This window comes from Neomonachus schauinslandi, chromosome 14 (genome assembly GCF_002201575.2).
Source record: "Neomonachus schauinslandi chromosome 14, ASM220157v2, whole genome shotgun sequence".
NCBI classification, from domain to species: Eukaryota; Metazoa; Chordata; class Mammalia; order Carnivora; family Phocidae; genus Neomonachus; species Neomonachus schauinslandi.
Window position 1 is genome coordinate 61942318 of NC_058416.1, and position 17734 is coordinate 61960051.

Genomic DNA, 17734 nt, shown 5'->3' on the forward strand with positions numbered 1-17734 from the left:
GACTTCCACCTTCTTGCTTTATTTTCTGCTTATTAATTTTCCCTGAAGATTATTTTTTATTGTCTTAATGGTTGCTTCGTTAGTAGTAAACATTTAAATGCATATGGTGGGGGGCTGGGTGGCACAGTTGATTAAGCATCTGACTCTTGATTTTGGCTCAAGTCATGATCTAAGGGTTGTGGGATTGAGCCCTGCATCAGTCTCTGCGTTAAGCACAAAGTCTGCTTGAGATTCTCTCTCCCTCTCCCCCTCCCACTTGTGCGTGCGCTTGCGCACTCTCTCTCAAATCAATCAGTCAAACAGTAAATGCCTGTTAGGTGCATTATGCTATGGTAGGCAAGTGCTGCGGATATAGTGGAGAATGAGACATAATCCTCATTTATGAAAGATAGCTAGATTTATGATGTTAATGTAACTTTCAAAAATAAAAATTAGGATGGACATCTGTAACTCTCATTTTTATAACTTTAAAATTATATTCTTGATTCCCATCATTGTTTTGCATTATTTCTATTATGTATTTTGTATGTTATTTCAATATAGAAATCTTTACATTTGTAAACTTAACAAAGTTATAGAATTATACCTTCAGAATTTTAGATTGCTAAGATGGTTAATATAGTACGAAAAATTTTTTTTGCCCCCAGTGAAAAATGTTGCCCTGGGCGCCTGGGTGGCTCAGTTGGTTGGGCGACTGCCTTCGGCTCAGGTCATGATCCTGGAGTCACGGGATCGAGTCCCGCATCGGGCTCCCTGCTCGGCAGGGAGTCTGCTTCTCCCTCTGACCCTCCCCCCTCTCATGCTCTCTCTCTCTCATTCTCTCTCTCAAATAAGTAAATAAAATCTTTAAAAAAAAAAAATGTTGCCCTAATAGGGCTGTTTAAAAAAAAAAAAAAGAATTAATTAATTTGAGAGAGCATGAGCGAGCCCAAGGGGCGGGGAGGGGGAGGAGCAGACCCTCTGCTGAGCAGGGAGCCTGATGTGGAGCTCGATCCCAGGCCCCTGAGATCATGACCTGAGCCAAAGGCAGACACTTAACCAACAGAGCCACCCAGGGTGCCCCAGGATTGTCCTTTTTTTTATAATGTAATTTGTTGCATGCTTTTTGAGGCATTACCAGATTATTTTATTTGGTTTTATGTAAGTTTATTATTAGTATCCTTTCTAATAAAAGTATTTTTAGGTTGGACTAACAGAATATGTAATGTGGTACATTTGGTTTATGTTGCCAGGTGATGGAACTCGAATGGCTGATTCAACAACAATGTTATCAATAAGTGATCCAGTTCATATGGTGCTAATCAAAACAGACATATTTGGTGAGACTACTTTGGTAGCATCCTATTTTCTCGAATGGCGATCAGTTTTGGGCTCAGAAAATGGAATGACCAGTCTTACTGTGGAACTTATGGGTGTAGGTATGATGATTAATCACTGTTACCTTTTTATAGCGACAGCTTGTTTGTAAATACATTTTATGTTTTCTGAATACCTTTGTAAACCAAGAAGGAAACATGTAAAAAGAATTTTGTTAGGGGGCGCCCGACTCTTGGTTTCCGCCCAGGTATTGATCTCAGGGTTGTGAGATCCAAGTCCCGCATCAGGCTCTGCACTCAGCATGGAGTCTGCTTAAGACTCCTTCTCCCTTTCCCTCTGCCCTTCTCGCCTGCACTTGTGTGTGTTTTCCGCCCCCCTCTCTCTAAAATAAAATCTTTTAAAAAAATACTTAAAAAAAGGATTTCATTAGAATTATAGTTGGACTGTAGTATTATAGTCTTGGGAAATGTCATGAAGCATGTTATAAGTATAGAACTTCACAGTCAATCTGACCTTGTCTTAAGGAAAAAATTTTTTATGGGGCTTGCTTGCTCTTTCTTTCTTTCTTTTTTTAACATTTTATTTATTTGACAGAGAGAGAGAGAGAGCGTGCCCAAGCAGGGGGAGCAGCAGAGGGCAAGGGAGAAGCAGGCTCTCCACTGAGCAGGGAGGCTGATGTGGGGCTTGATTCCAGATGCTTAACCGACTGAGCCACCTAGGCGTCCCTTGCTGTCTTTCTTTTTTCAAATTTATTTGATTGTATATAAGACTGTAAAGAAAATTAAGATTCTTCACACACATGCATATGTAAAAACCCTCTATTCCAGCACACTCCAGTGTACAGTGCATCCCCATTAGTACCAGTGTCTTCCTGCAGCAAGGGTTCTTACAGGTTATGGAGTTGATATTCTTCCATCCTTTTACTTGTGTGAACATGGGACTCAAAGAGGTACTAACTTGCTCATTGACTAACTTGCTCAAATATCTGTGAATAGTACTCTTTGAGGACAGAGATGGTGCCTATCTTATTCACCATTGTCTCCTTGGACTCTTGCATACTATCTGATGTGTAATACATATTTGCTAATAAAATAAGACCTACCAATATTTTATGCATAACATGTAGAGGAATTACTTTGGTATTGAAACTAAGTTGCATAGTCTAACCTGGCCAGTGGACAGTATAGCTTTAGGACTTTAGATTCTGATAAGTCAGACCTGGAATGTGTTTTTCCTTAAATAGAAAGTAGGGGGAAAAAGTTTTATGTGGGATATTTATTTTCAAAAGATACCCATTATTTGTCTTCAGATACAGTCCTAACATGGTTATCATAGTAGTGACCAAGAAACAAGTATATTCTGATTCACCAGAGAAATAGTAAATAGTTCTGGTAACAACAACAAAAAAAGTATATTTGTTTTCTGATTCTTTAAAGCCAGTAATGGATTGAAAATTTGTACTCACATGTGATGTGAAAAATGGGAAGGGATTAAAAAAATATATATAGGAAAGGATACATAGGAATTACTATATATGATAAAGTATAAATATTTTCTGAGAATGAGATGTTAACTGTTGCTTTACTTTGTTTTTGATGTAAATCTGGTTGGCATACAATTAATGAAGATAAAAATTAAGAATACCAAATCCTGTATATCCAAACAGCCCCTTAAAACGTGATAAGCAAACTCAGAAAATAGGTAATCTCTTTATAATTAGATAAAGGTCTTCATTAGAAACTAATTTGATTTGGTTCGTTTTTAATATGAATATTAAAGACGATGTTGAATATTATCTGTATTTCATGTAAGAGGTAAAGCACAAAATTCTTTAATTATTTTGGTTAGACTTTGGTTGACTAAATATACATAGTATGGAAACCTCTGAAGTTCTAAATATTTATTTAAATTTATAGGCACAGAATCAAAAGTTTCTGTGGGAATTTTAAATATAAAACTTGAGATGTACCCACCACTCAATCAAACATTATCTCAAGAAGTAGTGAACACACAGGTAAATAATTCTGAATTTCTCTTCTTTGTGTATTTGTTTTCATAATGGTGTATTTACCTGTTGATCCTAGAAAGTACTTTCTTTTTAGAAAATTATCACTTCCTAGTTTTAAGCAAAAGAATGACAATATGATTTATTTAAAAATGTTTGTCTTGTGAGAAGAGATCACTAACCGTTATATGGAGACGAGATTATGGGGTGGGGTGTAGATACAGGGAAGTCAGTCAGGAGGCTCTTAGAGATAGATGGTAGAGATGATATCTTATGTTAGGATGGTGGTAGAGATGGAGAGAAGAGTGCTGAATTGTTACATATTTTAGAGTATGTAAGGAGAAAAAACAGAAATTGAAGGAAGTATTTTTTTAAATTTCTAGCTTGCTTTGGAACGTCAGAAAACTGCAGAGAAAGAACGATTATTTCTTGTATATGCAAAGCAGTGGTGGAGAGAATATTTGCAAATTCGACCTTCACACAACTCACGGCTGGTTAAGATTTTTGCACAGGTTTGTAAATTGCATTAGAAAAGGTTCACACCTATATTTGAGATTTACTGTTGTATATGTAAATTTCAATTAAGATGAATTTGTAAAATGTATTTATACCAGACAAATGAAACTTTATTTGTAAAAATCGAGTATGATTTTACAATACTCTTTCACTGAGTAGGTGACATAACACAGTCTTTGTTTTATTTTGCTTTTCATTTTCAGTTATTCTTTTTAAACCCTTTTTGAATATATTTGGTTTAAATAGATGAAGACCCACTTTGTTTAATTTGGAGAGTGATATTTAGTACTAAATGATTAAATACTAAGATACTTTGCAGTTGATAATGTAAATAATCCATATAGCTATATAATAATTCCATATAGCCAAAATCTCTGAACCAGTGACCAGTAATATTTAACTGCAGCATTTCAGTTCTGTGTCTCTGCTTCTATTTTCCTGTATCCTAAGCCTATTTTTTCTCAACATATAATCATATAATAAAATATATGATTAGATCATATATTTTGTAACTTCTGAGGAACAATGCACATATTTTATATTCATTCAACCTTATGTAGATGCTTTTTTAAGAGTTATAGTGTGGTATTATTTTGACTAATACGTCTCAGATCCTGTGCATTTGTCTAGTTTTACCCTGCGTAGTAGGATGGGCTAAGAGTAGTTCAGTTTCTAGATGAGGAGCTTAAAAGTGGGAGAGCCTTGTTGACTAGTGGTGGAAATGAGGGAAACAGCTTCTCACTTTCCAGGAGCATTGTCTATGCATTGTTTGACTGGGCAGACAGGTAGCATTGATGTCAGGATGGGGCAAAGAGAAACCAGTCAAAATATAACTGGCTCCCTGCTGTCTATTTAGTCTGAGGTGAGGTTATGCATTGCCATGTGGAATCTGGGACCAGAGAAGAATGGGTGGGTGAGGAAGTGAATCAGAGAAATGGCAAATGAAAGAGGAGGAGAAAGAGGATGATGCAGTTACGCAAATCGGAACAGGGATCATTTTTAGGAAATACTACTTGAACAAGTTCCCATCTCTTAGAATTCATTGTAAGAAGATTTGAACCACATAAGGTCACTTAGTCTCATGGTAACCATATGAGATTGTCAATTGGCCAGGCCTTACCACTTTTTATAAAAAACAGTATAAAAGAGAAGAGTAAAGAATTTTTCCTGATATCAAACAGCAGCTTAGTCATGGAGACTCCGTTAAGTTACAGTTTCAACTAGTGCTTTTTTGGTTTGACTGGACCACCTCTGGATAAATAGAGAGTGTAAAAATGTTTATCTTACTTCAGTTCCCCAAAAGTGTCTTTTGCTGCTGCGTTCTATATTTGACTAGATGAAGTTAAGGAACAATAACATTTATTTAAGGCAGTCAGTCTAATCAAAACTAATTTTAAACCAAAAAGTTATTATACATGGTCTGAAATGAATTTCCAGTGCTTCTAGGCACAAGAGAAAATAGTTTACAGCAGCACTATCTTCCTGCAGTGATGGAAATGTTCTCTGTGCTGTCCAGTATGATAGCCATTGAACTATTAAGCATGCAGAATGTGGCAGTAAAGAACTGAATTTTGAATTCTATTTAATTTTATTTAAAAAGCCACATAGGATTAGTGGCATTCTTAATGGACAGTGCAGGTTTAGAAGCTAAAGTACCAAAATTTTTAAGACATTTCGTTTATGGGGATATATTATAGATAATATGAGAAATATTGCTGTAATGAAACATATAATGTATATCTTGTATTCTCAGATGCTACTATTGATGATTGATTTAGGGCACATGCATCCACTTTTTAGGTACTCATTCCTTTCCTCTCTGTTGGTGGAGTTGTAAGAATAGGACTAAATGGCCCACTCAGGAACTCAGTTAATTACCTTTATCCTAACCAAACATCTGTAGAATCATCGGAGTTGTTATACTTAATAATCTATTGTACTTTTTCTTCCTCACTTGCTTGTTTTGCTATAGTACAATAGTAATTCACTTAATGATAGCCTTTAAATTTTCTAGTGTAAGAAATTTTAAAGTAAGTTATAGAAATTGATCTTTAAGGCCATTAAGTTGTTTTTTTTTTTTTAAGATTTTATTTATTCATTTGAGACACAGAGATAGAGAGCATGAGCAGGGAGAGAGGCAGAGGGAGAGGGAGAAGCAGGCTCCTCGCTGAGCCAGGAGCCCAATGTGGGGCTCAATCCCAGGGTCCTGGGATCAAGCCCCCGCATTGTGCTCCCTGCCCCGCATTGGGCTCCCTGCTCCACAGGAAGCCCTTTCCCACTCCCTTTCCCACTCCCCCTGCTTGTGTTCCATCTCTCGCTGTGTCTCTGTCAAATAAATAAATAAATAAATAAATAACAGAGTTAATGTAAAAGAAATCGAAATAATAGTTTTCTACTTCCCTCCAAAATTAGAATCATGGTTTTCTGTTTTTATGAGTGCCTTGAAACACCCTTCACTTAAATTTCCTCTCTTTCTGTCTCTGTTCCTTAGTTTCCTTAATTGTCTTTGGTTCTTCATTCTATTTGAGCTTTTTCCTAGCTGATCCCTTTGTTCTATCTCTATTTCTGATTCCCAAGATAGCATGGGGGAGATGGAAAGTAAGAGGCCACCATGGATGTGTTTGAGCCAGGGAGGTAACAGTGGGGTGGGAGAGGACGGAAAAAAATCAGTGCCTTTTAGAGTTGAGAACCATAGTTATGAGTCAAATCATAATAATACTTTGCTCTATATAAAAAAATTCATGATCTTTCTCACTATAATTAAATGTAAATAATAGGTTTGTTTATTTTTTCTTGCTAAGGTATGGGATTATAGTGGAGAGGTGATGTTTTGTGGTATAGAAAAACATCAGTGGTTCTGATAATTGAAACAGTTATTTTTCTGTTGGCTGAGTTAGGCCTTGTTTCTCAGGAGCCTTGCCATGATAGAGAGTGTTAAATTGTCTTTGAATTTTGAATAGAAAGTAATCCTTTGACTTTGTCATCTCAGTAACCATGAATGTAAGAGAAATGTGGGCTTTGGTAATATTAACTCAAAAAGCCCAGCGGTGGACAGTCATCAGAGACTTTTGTATGCCCTGTAGTTATTTAGCTCAAATGCTAGGATATATCCTATTTTGAAAATGTAAGATGTTTTCCTTAAATGATTTTTAAAAGTCTGCTTTCAGTTCACTTGGTTAACAAGTCCTTGTTAACCTTCCAAGTGTAATGGAGACAAACTAAAAATGAGCTCTGATAACTTGTTGGATCAGTAAATCAGAAAAGTTATTCTGTTTGGATATACAGTATTAAGTTCTGTACGATAATATTAAAGAATACTTTGGCTTAGATCCCCTCTCCATCCCCCAAATACCTGCCTATTCTGTGTTCAGAGAGTTCTTTTTTTTCCCTAATTTTATTGAGGAGTAATTAACAAATATAATTGTATATATTTAAGGTGTACAACATAATTTGATATACATATACTTTGTGGGATGACTACCAAAATTAAGATGATGAACACATCCATCACCCCACATAGTTACCTCTTTCTCATGTGGTGAGGATGCTTAAGGTCTACTCTCAGCAACTTTCAAGTTTACTGTATTAACTAGTCACCATGCTGTAGATTAGATCCTCAGAACTTACTCTTCTTATAACTGAAAATTTGTACCCCTTGACGTACATCTTCCCTATTCCTCCTTCTCCCCAACCCCTGGCAGCTGCCATTCTATTTCCTATTTCTCTGAAATCAGCCTTTTTTTTTTTAAAAAAAGATTTCACATGTAGTGACACCATACAGGATTTGTTTTTCTCTGTCTGGCTTATTTCACTTGGCATAATACTCTTCAGATTCATCCGTGTTGTGATGAATGGCAGGATCTCCTGTTTTATAGCTGATTAATATTCTATTGTATATGTAATACCACATTTTCTTTACTCATTCATCCATTAAAGGACATTTTACTTATTTCCACATCTTGACTATTGTGAGTAATGCTGCAGTGAGCATGGATGCACAGATACTCTTTGAGATACTGATTTCAGTTGCTTCAGATACATATCCAGGAGTGAGATTGCTGAATCATGGTAGTTCAAGTTCTTATTGTCACAAGTTTTGGAGACAGCTGAGGGTTTGAATCCCAGCTCTGTTGCATAATACCTGTAGCTTCAGTTTCTTCATTTATGAAATGAAAACAGTAAGAGATGTTAAGATTAAAAGATAAATTGTATGCGTAGCACTTAGTTACCCAGTGCTGGATGCAGGGTAAGCACTCAATAAGTGTTATCCAGAATTATCTTGTCCCACATTAATATATTCTAAGAAAAAGTTGTAAAATTGGGAATGATTAATCTATCCTTACAGTTGATGTTTTTTCCCTCTTCCCCCAGGATGAAAATGGGATAAATAGACCAGTTTGTTCCTATATTAAACCACTTCGAGCTGGGAGGCTTCTGGATACTCCAAGGCAGGCAGCAAGATTTGTTAATGTCCTTGGTTATGAAAGAGCCCCTGTTATTGGAGGAGGAGGTAAACAGGAACAGTGGTGCACTCTGCTGGCCTTTCTCTGTAGAAACAAGGTATTCTACACATGTAATAGAATTAAAAAGCAGTACATCATAGTTACTGTGAATTGATTGCATTTGAAAACAGAAAAGTAGGTGAATTATCAATTTGAACTAGTCACAATCTTTTGTTTTTAATACATAAAAAACTTAGCATCTTTATTTTCTTGTGTAGTTTCTTATTAGCATAATATGATTTTTGTGAGGTGGAGACAAGTACTATCGTGTCAGAAATCAAGATATAGAGGTAAATTAAACAGTGAATTAGAGACGTGCTGGGACCAGAATCATGGTCTTTCTATTACTATTCATGTTTTAAAATCTATTTAGATGATACATTTTTTTTAAAAGAAAATGGCAGTACAAGATGAATATGGAAGAAAATCTTGGATTGCATGGTATTTTCTTTAGTTTCAAGTGTAAGTATGTATTTAAGAATTTGTACATTTTTGATATTAACTGATTTCAATAAATGAATTTTATAGATTATGTGATATTTTTAATCTGTGTTCTAAAAATGTTGATAATATGAAAACAAGACTATCTTTAGCATTTCAGTTCTGAAATAGAAAAAAATTAATTTTTTTATTATTTGTTTTGCAATAATTTTTATCTGAGGTTTTATAAGTAGTATGAGTTCATTCACAAGGCAAAGCTTATACAGAAGAGCCTATTTAGCTTAGAGATTGATTTGTTAGGAAGATTTTATCTTAAAAACAATTGGTGGGGGGGGCGCCTGGGTGGCTCAGTCAGTTAAGTGTCCGCCTTGGGCTCAGGTCATGATCCTGGGGTCCTGGGATTGAGCCCTGCGTTGGGCTCCCTGCTCAGCGGGGAGTCTGTTTCTCCCTCTGCCCCTCACGCTGCTCATGCTTTCTCTCTCTTGCATGCTCTCTCTCTCTCTCTCTCAAATAAATAAATAATCTTAAAAAAAAAACAATTGAAGGGGCTCCTGGGTGGCTCAGTCAGTTACACATCTTACTCTTGATTTTGGCCCAGGTCATGATCTCAGGATAGTGGAGTTGAGCCCCAAGTCAGGCTCTGTGCTCAGCATGGAGTTTACTTAAGATTCTCTTCTCTCTTCCTTCCACTCTGCTTCTCCCCACCTCCCGCACTCTCTCTTTCTTTTTTCATTTTTTTTTTTTTAAGATTTTATTTATTTGGCAGAGAGAGACACAGCGAGAGAGGGAACACAAGCAGGGGGAGTAGGAGAGGGAGAAACAGGCTTCCCACAGAGCAGGGAGCCCGATGCGGGGCTCAATCCCAGGATCCTGGGATCGTGACCTGAGCCGAAGGCAGACGCTTAACGACTGAGCCACCCAGGCGCCCCCACACTATTTCTTTCTTAAAAAAAAAAAAGAAAACAGTTAAACATTATCAGTAAATTACTTTGATTTATTCTCAAGTTGTGGTTCCCAAAAGTTGTGTGTTTGGATTTAAGCTTTTTTATTTCAAATATAGCAGGAATGGTACATATTTAAAGTCATTATGTAAATCATTCTTTCCTAAAGCAAATAATCACCCCTTTGATTCATTATTTTGTTTACCTGAGTTTGTTTAAAGAGAAAGCACATCTTAAATTAGAATCTTGAAATTATTAATTTAAAAAAATTTTTAGAAAAATTTATTCAGAGAGAAAGAGAGCGAGCGACAGTACAAGTAGCGGAGAGAGTCAGCGGGAGAGGGAGAGGCATACTCCCCCCTGAGCAGGGAGCCCAACACAGGGCTTGATTACTGGGATCATGACCTGAGCAGAAGGCAGCCACTTAAACTGAGCCACCCAGACGCCCCAGAAGCTTGCAATTACTGAAAAAGTTATTCTTGCACGAACAAGAGCATTACAGCAGTACGGGTGCAATTTCTCCCATGATTCTATTGCCAGTTTTTCATCTCTTTTTTTATATTTTCGTGTTTCTCTGTGTATATATTATTTTTCCATAATTATAATTGAGATATAAATAAAGTTTTGTGTCCTGCTTTATACTTTAACATTACGCTATGGACATTTTCCCATGTAGTAGTTGCTACAATTTTTATGATCGCCATCTTTTCATGTTTGCATAAGTATAAAGTTTTCTTTAGTTGATATACAAAATCTACTTAACTTTTGCCATTGTAGGAACTGTTTCTTTTGGCTACAGTAGCTTCTAATATTTTGATATCTTTGTGAGTGAATATTTTCATTGAATATCTTTGGGAGTATTATTATTTTTCTTTTGAAAATTTTTAGTATAAAATCTCAGTATAGAAATTACTGTGTCTAGAAGGTTGGATATTTTTCAAAAGTCAAATTTGACATTTTAAAATGTTATTGGTTCTAGTATATTTAATCAAAAAACAGCAGTATAGAGCCACTAATACAAAATTTAAGGGGAAAGAAATCACCCCTCAGGCTAACACTGAACTTAAAATTTTATGTATTATGCAGAACCTTTAGTCCTGCACTTAAATACATATCTTCATGTAATTGTAGCCTGTTTTAATATTTTTATTTTTTATAGATTATCAGATATTTTGTTTTTGTAGCTTTCATAATATTTTTAAGTTGTGAAAATAATATTATCAAAGAAACTTTAAAAAATAGAAGGGAAAATGATATATAACCTTCCATAATTATAGCCATTGTTGACATTTTCTTCTTTCAGTCATTTTTCCTGGTATGTATTGCCTTAAAATGATCACATACAGATATTGTAACTCATTGTTTTGAGTATTTTCCCATGTATTTGCATTTCTTGATGTATCATTTGTCATCTTGTCTGTTCATGTCCTTTAGCTCTTCAGCTATTCATCTTTAAAATCTTGCTACTTTTCTTTCTATGTTATATAAATTTTTTATAAACTTTTGAATCCGAATGTCCCCTTTTATTTATTTATTTATTAAAGATTTTATTTATTTATTTATTTAAGATTTTATTTATTTATTTGACAGAGACACAGTGAGAGAGGGAACACAGCAGGGGGAGTGAGAGAGGGAGAAGCAGGCTTCCCACAGAGCAGGGACCCCGATGCGGGGCTTGATCCCAGGACCCTGGGATCATGACCTGAGCTGAAGGCAGACGCTTAATGCCTGAACCACCCAGGCACCCCGGAATGTCCCCTTTTAAAGTATATATGTTATGACTATCAGATTTGTGAGCACTGACTTTGTAAAATAATTTAGGTTCTTCTAAAATTAGTGTATTCTTACCCCTGTCCCCAATTGCTTCAGCTTATTACCACTAGACTAATGATTAAAAGAAAAAATTAGGGGCATCTGGGTGGCTCAGTCACCTTCGGCTCAGGTCATGATCTCAGGGTCCTGGAATCAAGCCCCATGTCGGGCTCCCTGCTGGGTGAGGAGTCTGCTTCCTCTCCCTCTTTCCTCTCTCTTTCTCTCTCTCTCTTGCTCTCTTTTAAGTAAATAAATAAAATCTTTAAAAAAAAAAAATCTAGGGGTGCCTAGCTGGCTCAGTCGGTGAAGCAAGTGACTCCCCATCTCAGGGTTGTGAGTTTGAGTCCCATGTTGGGTTTAGAGATTACTTAAAAATAAAAAAAAAAACTTGAAAAAATGAAAAAATTAATACTGCTTTTTAATTATAATTTTTTATTGGATATTTAATGAGGAAACTGAAGGAATAAATACTTAATTCATTTCATTTTCTAGGGTGACTGTGAAGATCATGCTAACCTTCTATGCAGCCTTCTTCTTGGATATGGATTAGAAGCCTTTGTCTGTGTTGGGACTAAGGCAAAAGGAGTACCTCACGCGTGGGTTATGACCTGTGGAACTGATGGGACTATCACTTTTTGGGAGAGTTTAACAGGGCACAGGTTTGTCAACTATGTTACAAGGATATTAAAATGAAGATGTAAATGTTTGAGATTATAGGTTCTTTGTTTATATTGATGGTATTCAAAGGCACATCCTGATAATTTTCATTATTAGAGCCTTTTTGATAACTATGTAAAACATTACTTCAATTAAAATATTAAATTTGAAGAAAATTGGTACATCTAAAATATTGGTAAAAATATTGGTAAAATAATATTGGTAAAAAATAAATGATTTATTTTTAATTTTGTGTAATTGGCATATGCTTTTTCTGATGTTCTTCCTCAAGCCTAAAAGTAAGTTCAGGTTGTAAATCATGATTTCTTCTGAAAATCTGATGTCACTAACTCCACATTGGTAAATTCACTGTATACTTTTCTTAGTTCTTTTGACTGCCATCAGATTTTGAAAGAGTTGCGTGCTCCTCCCTCTTTCCTGGGACCATCTCTTTCCTTAGCTTCTCCCATAGCTCTGTCTTTCAGTTTTCATTATCCTTTCTGGCTGTTCTCACTTCTCCTTCATCTTATCTGTAAATGTTGGAGTTCCTAAAGATGCGGCCCTGGGCCATCTTCTCAGTTTTCTGAATTTCCCCCTGGTTGATAATCGTTTTAATTAGTTGTACCTATTTAGTTGTAGCTAAGTTATTTTAATTGTGTTACCTGAGATGAATGGTTTTGATCTTAATGATTATACATAGAATATATTTTCATGTTGAATAAAGTTGATTTTTATATCATAATGTGTGCCATACAATTACTGTAGAGTAATCAAATTGTAGAAATATAAGAAGAAAAAACAAGTATTAAACTCTAGTCCTGGGAAATAGTTATAGCCTTAAGTATCTTTTTCAATAGGTGTTGCCTTCTTAATTTTTAAGTTTTTATTATATAAAGTGATGATTTACTTTTTTTAGGTACATCCACAAACCTGCCAATCCTGATGAATCTCCAGTTGCTGAACAGCCCAAACCATTGTACCCATATCGAACAATTGGTTGTGTTTTCAATCATCAGATGTTCCTGGGAAATTGTCAGCCCTCTGACTCAGTAGAAATCTGTGTATTTGATTTGAATGATGAATCCAAATGGAAACCCATGAGTGAAGAAGCAATCAAATCTGTTTGTGCTCCGGGAGCTACAACATCCCTTCCTCCCTTTCCCCCTCTGTGTGCATCCACAATTGATGCTTCAGTAACAAGTAATGAAATAGAAATGCAGCTAAGGCTGCTAGTGTCAGAACACAGGAAGGTAATTAACACTGAGATTTGTAGTTTTGCGCATTTTTTTAATTTGTTTATATATTTAATGATTTGGGGGGGGGGCAGGTGGGATAGTGCCAGTCACTGTTCTAGCCCTGAGGAAAGCAAATTTAATTCCTGCCCTTAAGAAGCTTAAAGTTTTGGGGCACCTGGGTGGCTCAGTCATTAGGTGTCTGCCTTTGGCTCGGGTCATGATCCCAGGGTCCTGGGATCGAGCCCCGCGTCGGGCTCCCTGCTCGGCGGGAAGCCTGCTTCTCCCTCTCTCACTCCCCACTGCTTGTGTTCCCTCTCTTGCTGTGTCTCTCTCTGTCAAATAAATAAAATAAAATCTTTAAAAAAAAAAAAAAAAGCTTGACGTTTTGAAAGTCATGAGAGTTAGCTTCTAAGACTCAAAAATTTCCAAATTCATTAATACTTTAAGAATTTATTACTTTCTTCTGGAAATGAAGAATGTTGACTAGTTCAGACTTTTGCTCAATACCACTAATTTGGATTTCTTTTTTTGTGAAGTACTTATTCATATTATTCCCATTGAAAATATTGGGTTATATTTTTTCATATCCATTTTTTTTCCAGGTTGGTTTTGTTTATTTCTTCCTATCACACTTAATTTAGCTGGATATAAAATTATATCCTCATTTTAGCTTTAATTTGCATTTCTCTGATTACTAATGAGATCAAACCTCTTATTAGCCATTTAGATTCTTTTGTACATTAAGAAGACATAAAAAACAGGGGTGCCTGGGTGGCTCAGCCGTTGAGCATCTACCTTTGGTTCAGGTCATGATCCCAGGGTCCTGGGATCGAGCCCCATGTTGGGCTCCCTGCTCGGCGGGAAGCCTGCTTCTCCTTCTCCCACTCCGCCTGTTTGTGTTCCCTCTCTCTCTGTGTCTGTCTCTGTCAGATAAATAAAATCTTAAAAAAAAAAAAAAAGACAAACATAAAAAGATTAGTATATTTTAAGAATTTTTGTTCATGAAAAGAAACCAGTCAGGAGTGAAAAGAGCACAATTGGAGTGGGAAAGGTTATATGCAACACATAAAACCATCAAAGGACTAGAATCCCAGAAGACTTATTTCTAATTCACCTCTTTGGATTCCCCACCTTTGGTGAATCCAGTTTTCCGTGTTCCTTGAGGCCATCAAAGGCAAACTGATTTATCAAATATGTTTTCTGGGCTCCCAATTACTATTAATTTTGGCTTCTAAAATCTGCTGTACTCACTTGCCAACTCATCAAAGCATTTTAAAGTATATTTTGGAAAATATTTAATCTGGCATTTGTAGTTTGGTCTTATTAGCAATAGGTTGTTTAAGGACCTAGTTCACTACACTGCTGGGAATGAAAGCCCCTCATTACTGCCCCTTTCCTTCCATCACTTATACTGCCTTTTAATTTTCTTAGGTATTGTTTACAAACAAGACCAGTATTTTATTACGTTATAAGAATTTATATAGAGAAGAAAACTGAGCTAGATACTAGTGTTAATCACTAAGTTAATGGTGCCTGTAAACCAGCAAGTAAGATTTACTTTTTGCCAGGGTAAAAAGGTGATCGTAGACCTTTGGGGTTACTTGGAACCACTTAAAACCTTGAATACAAAAAGGGTCGGGGATCAAATAAAACAAAAAAAAAAGGTTTTTTTTTTTGGGGAAAAACGAAAAAAAAAAAAAAAAAAAAAAAAAAACCTTGAATACAAAATCAGGAAATGGTAGAGATCTATTATGATAATCAAAATATTTAAGTTTTTTATGTTTGTAACAATATTTTTAAAATATGTGTCTAGATATCTGTAGTTCATTTGATGTTATAAATGAAATCATAATTGCCTTCAGCATTCCATTAGAAACATGTTTTAAGCTCCCTAAAGGCCTATAGCATGTCTTTTTCACCTTTTTATCTCTTTACAGTTTAAAAGTTAGTGTATTTTATAAATATTTGAGTTTAATTATACATGCAATTCATTTGTTGATTTTTCTCCCCTACTACAGTTGAATTTGTGTTGGAGCAATCAAATTAAGCAGATTCAATCTTACTAAACTCTTTAAAGTTAAATAAAATATGATTTCATATTTCAGTGGCACTGTGTTTTCCATAGTAGGACTCTTCCATGTAGTCTTTTCTAGTGGATATTAAGGAAGTATAAATTTTGGAGATTTCCCAGACATCATTGTATTGAAAGTTTATTGGTTTTTTTCCTCTAAGAAGTAAAACCAGATACCTGTAGTTCCTTTATTTGTATGTGTCCTTATAATTAATAGAAAGTTTAAAAAGTTATGACAGGTTTTAAAAATCTCTTGGCATACATTAAAATAGCCAACATTTATAATTGGTTTTTAAAACATTAGTGTATTTCACCTTTCCTTTTCATCTTTTGATTGCTGTAGGATCTTGGTCTCACTACTGTTTGGGAAGACCAGCTTTCCTATCTCTTATCACCAGCTTTGGCTTCTTATGAATTTGAACGTACAACAAGTATATCTGCAGGCAATGAAGAATTTCAAGATGCCATAAGGAGAGCTGTACCTGATGGTCACACATTTAAAGGGTTCCCAATACATTTTGTATATAGAAATGCAAGGCGTGCATTTGCCACATGTCTTCGGTAAGGTGGAATTTATGAATTCATAAATATTGTTATTGGCTTAGGAATTTAAAGATATTTATTTGAGAGAGAGAGAGCTCAAGGTGGGGGCAGAGTGGGGACAAGCAGACTGTGCTGAGCATGGAGCCCGATGCGGGGCTGGTTCTCACGACTCTGGGATCATGACCTGAGCTGAAATCAAGAGTCAGACGTGCAACCTACTGAGCCACCCAGGCACCCCTGTTAACCTAGGAATTTTAGCAGTCTGGTTAGTCTGGTTATTTAGGAATGACTTTAGAATCACATGGTGAACTTTTATAATGATTTATTATTTTCCTTGCCACAGATTGTGATTCATTAGGTCTGAAATGTAGCTCTAGTAGTTGGGATAATTTTCCCATTGATTTTGGTGCAGTCTCAGTTGAGGATTTCTGATCTTGTCCAGTGTAATTTTTTAAATTAATAGACTGAAGAAGTATTCTATAATTTGAATAAGTTAACCAAAATCACAGGGCTATTGGTAGCAGAGACAGGATTTTTAAAAATTATTTTAAATACTGACTTACTTAGAAATAAAACCTAAGTTCACTTCTTAATTGAATAAATTTTCTTTCTTCTATAGGTCTCCTTTCTGTGAAGAAATAATCTGTTGTCGTGGAGACCAGGTGCGACTGGCAGTTCGTGTCCGAGTGTTTACTTACCCTGAATCTGCATGTGCTGTTTGGATCATGTTTGCTTGTAAATATCGCTCGGTATTATAGGACTAACATTTCTATAAGAATGTACCTGTTTTATTGGAATTTTACATATTGTACATTACTAGCTGTATAGAGGTTATTATTTTAAAAATCACATTCTGGCTTGGATGTCATATTTCACTTTTGTATATACCTGACAATGTTTGAAAAAAATCGTGTGTATTTAAAAATTAAGGATAAAAAACTTGTATAAATCTGAGTGGAATTTAGTATAAATTAAGTGTGTATTTTATTTTAATAAATGCTACTTTGTTTACAGGTATTCAGTAGTTTAAATATAAATACAAAATTTACTCAGTTTCCTTTACATTAACAGGTAATCAGAGATATTTATGTCTAAGGGTTTGAGTCATAGTAAAATCAATATGATCATTATTTTTCATAGATTAATTGGATTATTTTATATAAATTAGGAAAAATTAACCTCACAACAGATTTATTCATTAAATAGGTGAAAATACGTTTTGATGAATTATCACTTTTGAGGTTTACCCATGGCCATAGGGATATTTGTGACTTCCCAGGGATTTATGGGAAGACTTTGATGCAAAAGTAGGAAAAACTAATAGCAGAAAAGCATAAATATTAATAAAACAAACCTCACATAAAAGTACATAAATAATTTATAAATATGGTAGTTAGATGCATTATAAATTGAGTATTTTTATTTTTAAAAATTTTAAATATTTATTTGAGAGAGAGAGCGCGTGCATAAGCAGGGGGAGTGGCAGAGGGAGAGGGAGAAGCAGGCAACCCACTGAGCAGGGAGCCTGATGTGGGACTCGATTCCAGGACCCTGGGATCATGACCCACCTGAGGGTAGACGCTTTTTTTTTTTTTTTTTAAGGTAGACGCTTAACTGAGCTACCCAGGCTCCCCAAAAATGAGTGTTTTAGAAAAAATTCATCATACCCTTCTGTTATGACACTTTGATAAACT

General features: G+C 35.4%; 1 protein-coding gene across 2 annotated transcripts in view; it reads left to right on the forward strand.

The window, feature by feature from the left end:
* CEP76 (centrosomal protein 76) overlaps positions 1–17442 on the forward strand; it is a 20999-nt gene extending 3557 nt beyond the window's left edge. For both annotated transcript variants that reach the window (XM_021683015.1, XM_044920867.1), the window contains 8 exons: positions 1233–1418; positions 3234–3331; positions 3706–3834; positions 8210–8398; positions 12027–12193; positions 13108–13441; positions 15841–16058; positions 16660–17442. In XM_021683015.1, the coding sequence (XP_021538690.1) occupies positions 1233–1418; positions 3234–3331; positions 3706–3834; positions 8210–8398; positions 12027–12193; positions 13108–13441; positions 15841–16058; positions 16660–16798 (1460 nt within the window). In that variant the 3' untranslated portion in view covers positions 16799–17442. The remainder of the gene's footprint in view (positions 1–1232; positions 1419–3233; positions 3332–3705; positions 3835–8209; positions 8399–12026; positions 12194–13107; positions 13442–15840; positions 16059–16659) is intronic.
* Positions 17443–17734: the final 292 nt, after the last annotated feature.